This window comes from Geospiza fortis, unplaced genomic scaffold, assembly GCF_000277835.1.
Source record: "Geospiza fortis unplaced genomic scaffold, GeoFor_1.0 scaffold237, whole genome shotgun sequence".
NCBI lineage: Eukaryota > Metazoa > Chordata > Aves > Passeriformes > Thraupidae > Geospiza > Geospiza fortis.
In genome coordinates, this window is record NW_005054319.1 from 5,406,452 (window position 1) to 5,418,902 (window position 12,451).

A 12,451-nucleotide genomic window follows, 5' to 3' on the forward strand; every position below is an offset into this window, starting at 1 on the left:
CACGTCCACGGCCGACCAGACGCCGCTGACCAGCGAGTCCACCCAGGCGTCCAGGCGGGCGCCCACGAGCCCCGCGTTGCGCTGGGCCTGGTCGGCGCGGGCGGCGCTCACCGGGATGTTCAGCACCGGGTTCAGGCCCTGGAAGCTCTGCTCCATGTACGCGTTCTTTGGAGGCCCGCTGTGCAGCTTGATGGCTTCCTCTGAAAAGGAGCAAAGCCCACAGTTAGTGCATTGAAAAAGCCACTGCTGAGGATCTAAAGGTACATTAAACAAAAAGAGCAAGGTTTAGGGGTGAGCTGTAGGCCATTTCCCACACATTGCACCCCAGGGGTTGTGCTCAGCTTTGGCACTCCTCGTGCTCAGTACTACAGATTCTGCTCACTGCGATTCTCATCCTGCAAGTGCTGCCTTAGCAGGCAAAGCTCTGACCCTGAAAATAGAGCCACCCTTATTATCAACACGTACAACCAACCCCAGAGCTGCAGGACATCCAGGACTAGCTGCACCTCAAAATGAGGAAACAGTTCAAGGACACCTGGTGCAAGAAGTCTGCCAACCCTTGTCAGACATCCAAGCGCTATTATTGATTTGTCTAGAAGAAAGAGCCAAGATCTCAGCCTGTTTTGTTGTGGGTATTTTCTCCCTAAACAGATGAACCTTGCCCTGCTGTGAAAAAGCCACAATATTTGTTCTCTATCTGCCTACAAACCCAGGTGGTGCCATTTGTGGCATTAAAAGGACACCACCATGGTCTTGGACAGACCAGACCATAATGAAACACACGCAGCCCCAGCATGATTCCTGGAAGTGCTCCAGTCTCACTGGTAGTCTCCTGTGCTGAACAGTAGATCACAACCATTCCCTAATGACACTTTGCATTGTGGTTGCTTTCCTTACCTATCTCAGCAAAATACAGTAAAATACCCCAAATTTGCAATATTGCAGTAAAAATCAGTGTCAGGCTGTGAGAATCCTTTCAGAGACCTAAACTGGACGCTGTGGGTCAGGCTGCCCCTGTCAAAGGTTGGCTGACTTCTGAGAGTCTGAGTGCACCAAGCTGCTGCTTATAAAATCAGGATGAGACCCTTGAAAAATGTTCACCGAGTGCCTGTTGGGAGCAAATTTCCAACCATTTCTTTCCGCTCTCAGCTGCCTTCCCCAGCATCCTCACTCTGTCAGCACAGAGGATATGTTTAGCTCTGCCAACAGACACACTGTCTAGAACAGAAAATGGACCCATTCAGGCTGCTCCAGGCGAGGAAAGCCACCGCGCTCGGCGAGCGTCAGAGGCCAGGAATTACACATTCACAGCTACAATCCCTTCCACATGTCCTTGCTGCTTGCACTGCAGCCTGACACTGAGTCCTTTCTTCCATGCAGAGGACAGCATCTCAGGTGCTGGAAATAAATCCTTGCATTTATTTAGAGGGGGAAAGGAGATAATTGGAGCTTTGCTGTTACATTTGCAAAGTCTTTAATGTCAAATACTGTGCAAGTCCCTTACTTCAAATCCCCAATTAAAGTGGTTCAGCCCATGCCCATCACCATTATACCTCATTTAACTGTTCCTGCATTTATCTAAGCCCCTCTTTGTATTTTAAATGGTAGATACACACATAACCTGTAGTCAAAATGAGTTCAATCTGTGCACATGTGTCAGAAATGTGCTCTGCCAGAGCACTGCAGTTAAAGAAATAGAACAAGTACACATGATTAAATTTCCTCCTTTGGAAGCAATTAAATATGGAAGACTGTTTGTCAACATTTTATTTAAATAGGAACAGTCTGAGTAAAAATTCCCAAATAAATAAGAGTTGGCATTACTAGCAGGATCATCTGATTGAAACAGGCAATTCAGCGAGCTTGTTGAATCAATGCCTGTTGCACATGTGTTTGATGCATGGAACAAGAGAGGTCTTTATTCAGACAAGAAACAGGATGAAATGGAACTTGCTGTTTTCTCTGGCTCAGCCCTGTACATGTCCCAGGCCTCAGGACTTGGTGGATTATCAGGATTGGAAAGGATGGAACCTGCAGGAACTGCAGGACCCAGTGCTGGGCAAAGCAGCAGAGGTTGTGTGAAGGCTACCATTGCCCACAGTGAAAGGTGCTGCTCCAGTGAGGACACACAGAGAATCCTGACCTGGTACAGAGTTCTGCCTGCCCCACAGCAGAGCAGCACCCCAAGCTAGGTGTCAGAAAAGCTGGACAACAGCAGCCTGAGTGCAGAGTCACATGTACTCATCAGCAGGAAATGCTGGGAACCAGACCCAGAGCCCTCCTGCAGCCTCCAAGGCTTTGTCAAACAGTTCAGAGCAGAGAGCAGGGAGGGTGCTGCTCATCTGAGCAATGGCACACGGGCTGTTCCTCTGTGCATTAAAGGAAAAATGACAGAGAATCATGATTCCATGATTTACTGAGCTGGCACAGAAGAGAGACAGTGAGGCTCCCAAGCCCTGATATGCTGTAAAAAAGGAGGCTGGAGCTACTGGGTGCGCTCTTGAAGCACTGACACTTCAGTCAAGTGTCATGAGGAAGAGCTGATGAAAAAAGAATAATGAAGAATGTAAAGCTTGCCTCTAAATATTTAGACATTTAAATCTGTATGGCTAGCACAAACAACACAAAATTAGCTGAATAGCAGACACTAAGCCAGACTTTTTGTGCCTGCCCTTTGACTTCAGGAGGATGTGTATCAATGCAAAATATATTCCTCTGACTTGAAAATATAAATTTGAAAAACTTGGTTATTTTTGACCCCTATTTTTATTTGCTCTTCACCCATATGTGAGGACACATTTCTCAATTGACTCTTCTTGGTCTAACTGCTTTGGATTAAACACACAGCCTATAGCCAGCCATACAGGCTGGGATTTCAGCATTTTTGTGTGGGTTTGTTCATCATTTTGCAGAAAAAGCAAATTAGTTTAGACAGACAGCGGGCTAAGGAATGAAAAATGTGGTTATCTTGGTGCACATTAAGGCACTAGACCTGTAGGTTTTTTAAAGCAACATGAACATACAGCTTTATTTCTTTACTTGAATTGTGCTAAAACCGTCTGGCAAAGAGGTAATTTTTTATTGACATTTTGTTTGTTTTCACTTGCAGCAAACAAGACAGTTCTGCATTTGCTCATTGTGGAGCTAATCGACTCCTTGTCAGCTGGATCTGAACTAAATTTCAAAGCAAATCCCTGTCTTGAGGGTTTTTCTCAGAATGATGATTCCAGGGCATGTCTGCTCTTCTGCAGTCGTGCGCCTGCCTGCTGCTATTACTGCGTTTATCAAGAACATGTCATGTTACCTCTGGTTAATTTAAAGAAATCACAGCAGTTCTGACACAAGTTGCCACCCACTTTATAATCTGTATAGATGCAATTAGAATTGATTGAGCCACTGCAAACAACCAAGGGCAAAACAAAGGTTTCCCAGTATCTGCTAATTGAGATGATCTATAAATATGGATTAGGTCAAAAGGCTGCTGAGGTGCCTGAGTGCATTGCCCATGTCTGCTAATGCTGTCAGCCCTTGAAAGGGGGCATAGGGACCAGGCACTGGTATTTCAGGCTCCATGGGAGCAGCAAAGATCAGCAGCCCCATGTCCAGGACATGCCATCAAGCTGGGAACAGAGTGGGAAAGCAAAGCAAAAACAGAAGTTTCTCTTTCTCACTTCTCTCCTTGCTTGAAGGAGGAAAGGCTTTTAATGTATTCATTTATTTACAATCCAAGGTTTACTATCATCTTGAGGTTTTGGGGCTTTTTCTGCCCCAGAAGTGAACCTGCTACTGGCTCATAATAACCTCTTTGGCTTTAATGGAACAGGTACCATCCATTAAATGGATGACAACTCGGCACTCCAGCTGGGAGAGCGCTGGGGAAACTTTGTTGTGAGTATAAACTCAAATTTAAAAATGAAATTGCTTTGGCTTTTTCTCTTCCCCTCACTGTGACCCTGGGAGTCGATCACACTTGGCCTTTAAAGAGCAGGGAAGGGGGGAAAGTGGCATGATGGGGATGCAAAGACAGCCTCTACTGAATTTGCTGTCTCCTTGGGATTTGAAGTCCGCTGGGTAGCTTGGATTACAGTCAGTGAGCTGCTGGCTAAGTGCTTTCAATGACACCTGTTGTTTGCTTCTGCCTCTGCAGTCCCTTCACAGGAGAGCTGGACTTTTGGCCTTGAGTCTCCAAGTACTCAAATTCCTAAAGCTGCCAGCAGAAGTCCCCCGTTCCTGTGTGATCTGCCAGTGATCTTACATGGTGCTGCTCCCTGTTTTGTCTTCTCCACATCCCATTCCCTCTTTCTTGGCTCAATTATTCCTAGAGCATCCTGCTGGTCCTTGGCAGCCCTCCTGTGTCTTTACAACAAGCATGGAGTTCTTGGCTTTGACACACTCAACCATATGGTGAGAACCTCAAAATTGTTGTTTAGAAGAATAAACTGGAATCTGTCTGTGCAGGAGGTAGAGGGAAGGAGACTCTGGTGGAGAAGGTGAACCTGATTTCTCCAAATGATTTATCACAAATGCACCTAATTTCCTTTTCTTTTCTTTTTTACTTTCTCCAACCAGGCAAATACTTGCAGGCCCTCCTGAGCCAGAGTATCTGCTGAAGGCAGAGCTGATCAGTGACACAACTCAAAGCAGAGAACAGACACAGATTTGGATGACTGGAGGGGAAGAAGGACCAGGAAGGAATAAGTAACATTAGATTATAGACTCTCCACTGAAATACCTTAGGGAGCCATATTTACAGTGGAAATAGCCCAAACAGTATCCTCAGTAATTCCATGTAACATCTGATCTCTCACAGAATCTGGTTTTTAAGAGGTCAATGAATCTGTGTTGTTAAAACCATTTACATTCTACCAGCTACTTACATCTGGACACAGAATCAGAGAAAACACTCACTCTTGATTCCCCTTTATGGCTTTACTTGCATGCAAATAATTTAGGCCAAAATTAATAAATAACTGGAAATAAAAAACCCGAATAAACAAGTGGCATATGCTGTTTTCATAAACTGCTAAACAGAACATCTTTGCTGGCAGCTGTCCCATGATTATTTTTTTGTTTTGAATGCAATTATGAATTCTGAGAGTCATGATACAGGAATGAACGTGTTTTACTTTGATAATTCAAAAGAAGAGCCAGTGGCTCCCTTCATGATGCTGGGAAACCAAAACAACTTTTCCTTGTTGTGCTCTGGGCTGAAGTGATGTGTAGATAAGCAACGATTTAGGAAATACAGGCATTGTTGTCATGCCCATGTTCTCAGGATACAAGATGTTTTTGTGCAAATGCTTTTTAGAATGGCAAAAGCAAATTGCATACAAGATCATGGAGAGATTTTTGTCTGTAACTTTGTGGGCTCCACTTTCTACATCTGGAGTGGATAAGACAGAGGAGGCAGAACCAGTATGGAGGAAATGACATGCAAAGTGCTACAAAATGTGTCAGTCCAGGGCAATCTTTCTGACAAGAGTTGTTTTTTTAATCAGGCCAGGGGAGGGCAGGGTGGTGGTTGGTAGTGGTTGTGAGGGAGGATGGTTGAAAAAAGGAAAATTTTAAAGAAATCCCTAATAAAACATATTCCCATCTTCTACTGACAACTCTGGGCTAAGTCAGATGTATTTTAGTTTTATTTTCAATGTTAAGACAGGAAAATAATACTATTCCTTCATTTTAGAAGATTTTTGGCAGTTTTTGAATTGTTTACGGTAAGAGAAATTGTTCTTTTAGAAGTTCTAATTCTTCTGTCAAACTCTCATTATGCCTTTATTTGGCAGAGAAAAATGTTTTTAAAGAATAAAGTGATGACAAACTGACAAAAATCTGCAAATCAAAGGTAAATCATGATTGCCTGCACAGAGCACAATAGTGTCACAGACAGAAAGCCTTAAAAAAAAAAAAACAACAGGAATTTGCATTGTAAATGCAATTCTAACAACAGTGCAGTGTCACTGCCTGCCCCTGTAATTAACTTTCTTCTCTACCTCCATGCCTCAGTCATCTACAGATTACACATCACATCATCAGTAGCAAATCACTCCTGAGATTTTCTTCCTAGACAATATTGTTCCCAAGCTTTATATTTCATTCCTGTAGTAGATTCTAGTTACCACAAGAATAAACATGCTTCTAAACAAAAAATGTGAGCCCAGTGTATCAATGGGCAATACAGGGTAGCTACACAATTTCAGTGGAATTATTCCTGATTCAGAGTTTGAACCAAAGGGAGTTTTGCCTTTACACCATAAAGTGTGGGTTTATTTTTGAAGTCTGACACAGGTTTACCTGTCCATGGGGCTCTCACATAGTAGGGAAAAGCAGCAAGGTTGCTGGCTACATGCCACCTTTTCCATCCAATTTATGCCTTAAATGTTGAATTACCAAAGAACATGTAATTCATTAATCTCCAGCAGACAAGTTGGTAGCAGCTGCATTCAGAAGCAGGCTGCCTCAAACTTTGAAAATGTATCCCTTCTTCACATGGTGTCTGTTCACAATTTATCATTGCCTATTAGCTATTAACAGCAGTGGGTTGGAGGTGGTTTCGTTTCTGCTTAAGAAACGATGCCACCAAATGTTAGCAGCAGAAATCAGTAAGTTCACTCTTGTGCTGGAAATGTGTGGAATCAAACTCCTGTTGAGTGAGATAAGGGCTGCATTAGCTCTCAGCAGTTGTCTGCTGGTGTTTGCATTACAGAAGCAGCACGTTATGCTGGGAGGGAAATGCCTGACTCAGTTTATTTGCTGCCTTGTCAGGAAGAAGAACTTCTGAAAACTTAATAGGATCATTCATGTATCTAGGAAATTTAAGATGTCTAAAGTTATGAATATTACAATGGGGCAGATGGAAGCACTTGAGCACTTTAAGAAGAATGGTAAAGATATTCAGAGCAACAAGCTTGTTTTGATCTTACTGAATAAAAAACCAGGTGTGGCTGTAAAATGTTCCCACTTCTCCCAGCACAGTGTCCTGGGCACTGGCTGCAGACCCAAGCATTTGGATGGTGCCTGTGCCATGCAAACATGGGAGCCTGCAGAGCCTGGCAGCCCCAGCATGGCCTCTGGATTTGGATGGCTCAGGGTTGCTGTGGCAGGGAAGAAAAGAGTTTCTTTCTAAAAACTGTCAGTGTGGGTCTGGTCCCAGGACTGTATTTGTAGATATTTCTGCAGCACAGCTGCTTGGCAAGTGCTGAGCAGGTTTTGGCAGGTATCAGGCAGAAGTGAATGCCTGGACCTGACAATATGTCAGGTGAGCTCTGGCCTAAGGTAATTTTGTCTAATCCAGCATTTTGTAAATTAGTGCTTTTATTGTTAAACACACAGGCTTTGTCAAGAAAGTTTAAACACATGTAAGTCTGTAAGAGGAAACATGAATGAAAAGCAGCACAGAAAGGTCAAATTTTCTTTCCTTTTCTAAATGATGGCTTTTATGATAGCTGTTAGATTATTGAGAGTCTGAAGTTCTCTGGATTCTGAACTGTGCATAATTTAAAGATACAAATAGTCTTTTGTTCAAAGTGGCTGTGTTTTACTGGCTGGATACAGACACTTCCACTTCTCTTAGTGCAAAATTTTTTTCTGACTTAGTATCTATAAAATCCCTTTCTTTAATCCTTTTTCAATACACTGCAACTTCATTTTTAACAGCAGAATTTACAGTGAATACAGACAAAATATCTATATTATTCCTGTAGCAAATAATAAAACTTACCTTGTTTGATAGGCTGCTGATTTGAGAAGGTGAGAGGAGTAATGAGGAATTTGGTTTCAGCTACCTGTACCCAGTGGTGCAGAATTTTTATTGTCCAGACACCAGGTCGCAGGGGCAAATTCAGAGGTGGTTTGTAGTGAGTAAACTCAGCACTGGATTCAATGAGAATATCATATGTTGCTGCAATTACATTAATGGGATCCACCCAAATGACAGTCACGGTGACATTGGGGCCTTTCCCCCACTTCTGCATCCCCACTGGCTCATCTGTTGGCCCAAGGAGTCCTCCAAAATTCCTGAAAAGCCTTTCCTTGGCATCCCACTCAGTGCCAATCTGAAATGAAAGAACACAGGGCTGGTAGCATCATCTCTGTAAGCACCTGAGACCTTTATGGCAAATAAGGGCTCTCAAGAGACACAAATCATATTTCTCTAATCACATGAATTATACATACATATAACAGCAACATGACCTAAGATCCTAATGCATACACAAATTATGAGGCAAGAAAGAAGGCTTGCTTTCTTGCTCCCTTTCTGATTGATAAAAAGGTTTTCTTTATCTTAGAGTGACACACAAGGTGATAGCAGCTCTCTCTTCCCACCACAGAAGCAGCCAACAAGGGGCCAAGCCAGTGGCTGGGCACAGCCTATGCACAGAAAAAAAAAAGGGAACCAACATCTCCTGGGTCATGAAAATGTATTACACACTTGAGAGATGGAGACATGAACCCTGCAGCAGAGACCTGCCCAGCTGCTGCTAAGACCAGGGAAGACACTTCAGCTGCTGACTTCAGGACAAGTCACATCGGGTCCTTTACTACAATCCACCCATGAGATGCTGTCTCCTTGTACTCCCTTCCTGCCCCATGTGGGAATTTATTTCTTGGAAACTCTTATTGTCATAATAGTGATATTGTTTTTCATTTATTCACTAACAGCAAACCAGCTGATTCACAATCTAGTGTAAATACTTAATTCATGTTCCAGTGCTCTTTATATGAATTTCAATGGGTCACCCATAACCTGGGGGATGACACAAACTTCCAAGCTGTTGCCACTAACACTTGTGCACTACTGACACCAGCACCTCTGCCCAGCCAGCATGGAAATGGAGCCACTGCCTGTCTTAGGCCACTGGGAAGACTTCAGTATCCCAGCACTAAAGGCAGCAGGTGTTTATGAGGCTGAGCACTATGGAACATTTCCATCCATTCTCCTGTGACCACAGGACTGAGGGCTGCACTTCTGCTTTTGGAGGCAGTTCTGGTATGAAACCCCTCAAAGTCCTTCTGGTTTTCTTTTGCTCTACTCTCCAACCAGTGCAGATGACCAAAGAGTTGATTTCTTCCCTGTATGGAAAGTCTCTGTGGGTGACCTCTGGAGACCCACTCTCAAAATATATGTGGATATTGCAGATTTTTCCCACACAGAGCTGTCCTTGTCCCTGAGCTTCACCTTACAAGGGCATGGTCAGAACCTGTTTTCCTGAAAGCATAAGAGATAATTGTAGCTCATTTGTTTCAGAGATTTTTCTTCTAGATTTCATTTCACTTCATGAGAAGTGAAAGTGATTCCAATATAAGTGATTCCAATATAATGCCTAAATCCCCCCAGATCCCCAAAATATAATGATTCCCTGATGCCTATTACCTGTACTGGAAACTGTCCAGTCTCCAGTCTCTTCTAAATAAATCCCTGTGGTTGGTAGACAAATTACAGGAGGACTGCAAGCAAAATGCTACAAGGTCAGTAAAATAAAACCCTACCATCCTAACTCCATCTGTCATCACACAAATTCCTCCTACTGGGCTATGACACTGCAGAGTATGAGACAAAATGAGTCTTCCACTCCTCTGCAATCAACACAGCATTTGTGGTATTTCAGAGGTATTTCAGAGGTATTGCACAAAGGTCACCAGCTAATCAAACCAGACAGCATAGCCCAGATATCAGACCCAAGCACTGAATGCCTCGAGGAGCTGTCAGTGTGTGCTCTCCTGACAAGACTGACTGAATATGTATGGAAATAAGCTGAGAAAGAAAATTTCCTGACCAGGCCTTATTATCTACTCTACCAACCTTCACTGAGCTGCAGCCATATCACACCTACCAGTGCTCAAGGGACCTAGAAAAAATAAAGTCACAACATGTGAAACAAGCCTACACCCTCCTGGGCAAAGAAAATCTGTAAGGAAGCTCTTTCCACCACATTCAATATTTCTTACTGAAGAAGTCATTGCAGAAAGATTACTTCATCCTCAAAAATTAAACATTCACTCCTGACATCCAACTATTTCCCCTCTAGTTTCTCATCCCTGAGAAAATAAATCAGAAAGTTACAGTCCCCTTGCTCCAACCTCCAGGTGACACTGCTCCATGCCAGGCTGCACAAAAGATGAGATGTGCTCACACGCACAAAGGTTTATCAGAATGCTCTGTTGAAGAGCTAAGGCTGCTTTTGGGGGAAAATTGTAACACAATTGTTGTCTGGTTGTTGAGTTTCATGCAGGCATGGCACTGGGCTCCCTAAAGCAACCCAGACGTCCCAGCCAAAGGGCAGGGCAAGAGGGGAGGGAAGGACAGGTGCCCCAGAGCCCTGTGTGCCCCAGGGCTCACAGCAAGGCTCCACAGGCACCTCAGGAGGGAAAGCAGGGAGCTCTACACTCTGCTCATGGCATCTGCCCTTTATGGCCCATTTCCAGCTGGGGACATGCCTTCCCATGCTGCACAGCTTGCAGTACCAGCTGCTTTTAGAAGCACAATATTTTATAGGGAATTTTACTTAAAGCACTGGTTAGAGGTTTATAACGCCTTGAACTTTACACAGCTGAGTTCCCAGCACTGAGATGTCCAGTTTTAGAGGGCAAGAGATACTACAGCCCTAGAATAAGTTTCACAGCTCTTTAAAACATTGTGAGTAGGCTTTCACTTTCAAATAGAATACACCAAGTACGGATGGAATCAAGCAGTAATGAATATCTGATAAATTATGAAGGGATGTAGCACAGAAACTGACATTTTCCACATCATTATTTTAATCACCTTTATTTTGGGCCTCAAGAGCAAGCACTGTGCACAGGGTATGCTTGGAAAGCTGGAATCTCTCATTGGCTCAAAATTGCTGTTTCTATCTCTGTTCGAACCCAGATAAAATTTTCTCAAGATAAATTATACCCTGATTATGGGTTTGTGTCTCATTGCTCACCACAAACAGGACCATTAGGTTCACACAATGCACACTAATTGCCTGCCACCTAGTTTATTTTATTCTCTGTGATGAATCACAACTCTTAACAAGACCAGAAACAGCATTTAACTGATAGAGGGTGAGCTGAGACTTTTAGTTCTGTGCAGCAAATCCATCCCTGCCCTGCACAGAGAAGCTGCCTGAACCCAGGCTGGCAGGACACATAGTGTGTGCATTGTGCACGAGCCAGTTTCAGGAGGTGTGGGAGTTCCATGCTTGGAAATCATCTTTTGGATTTCCTGTGAGTTTATTTTCTTTGACTCAGCCTGCAGGAGCCATGTGCCATGGACATGCTGCCATGAACTCCCCCCAGGTGTGGGGCAGCCCAGCTGGCTGATGCCTTCCCACTTGTCTTTCCAGAGCGTGGGGTGAAATCTGCTCATTGGGAAGTGAAGTCTGAGAGCAGCAAAGGGAAGCTGAGGCCCTGGAGAGATCCCATCAGCTCTGCTGCAATCTCACTTCTGCACCAGGGTCACAAATACACTTGGGAGCACATTCAGTGCAGAATATTTGTGTGCTCTTCCTGCTGGCCTCAGTGCTGCGAGCTGGGACAGAGGAGAAAGTTCCCAGCTAAAATAGCCCCATTCAGTTTAAAATTCCTGCCAGATCATGGGGTGAAAGTTGTTGAAGAACAAGCAGTTCTATGTCCCAAGAAGCATAAATCTTAATTTTATTTCCTGTGAACACTGATGCTTCCATCTTAGCTAAACTGCTAAGTTTGTTTTCCACATGCTGGACCTTGACAAAGCAGTGGCATTTTAATAAGCAGTAGCAGATCAGAGCTTTCCAGTCACACTGAGGCTGAAGAAGTTAATGCTGGATTTATAGCAGGGTAACTGAGACAATTATTTGGCTCAGAGGCAGAGATCCCTGCAGGCCAAGGGAGGGCAGAAAGTAAAAAAAAAATTAAAAAATTAAATTATTTACTTTGTATGTCCTGGTCTTTTAAAATATGAATCTATGAAATGAGAGGACAATTAAAGAGGTTAGGCGAGGAAAATAAAATGAAAACAAGTAAGCAGCCACCAAAACACTTTTTGTTGAGTTTCAAACAGAAGAAAATGTTTCCTCATGCTCAAAAAAGCTCAGTAGTGATTAAATCCTTAAAAGTACTAAATAAGCAGAAGAAATACTCCTACAAATCACAAGAATTGGAGCTTGTATGAACATTTATCACTGCATGAAATGGCAGGCTACCATCCGACACATTGATAAATGAAACACACTTTCCATCCATCTCTTTAATGGCACATTAGTGTCATGGATTTGCCATGCACACCAAAACACTGAATCCCACCTAGGCATTTCTTAATTGCCCAAGAAGACGACAATTTATGGACTTAGCCATAATGACTGGAACACATTTCTTCAATCAATTTTATGCCTTAATTGAAATTTGCGGCTTAACAAGAAAAATCATGAAATTAACTGCTCAGACAATTGTATCTTTAAAACAGAACACAGATGTCAGGTCCTATTAG

At 43.3% G+C, this 12,451-nt stretch overlaps 1 protein-coding gene across 1 annotated transcript in view; it reads right to left on the reverse strand.

The window, feature by feature from the left end:
- XYLT1 (xylosyltransferase 1) overlaps window positions 1–12,451 on the reverse strand; it is a 138,909-nt gene that overhangs the window by 10,701 nt on the left and 115,757 nt on the right. The window contains exons 12-13 of the mRNA XM_031056573.1: window positions 7,721–8,054; window positions 31–200 (exon numbers count right to left, since the gene is read on the reverse strand). Coding sequence (XP_030912433.1) covers window positions 31–200; window positions 7,721–8,054 — 504 coding nt within the window. The remainder of the gene's footprint in view (window positions 1–30; window positions 201–7,720; window positions 8,055–12,451) is intronic.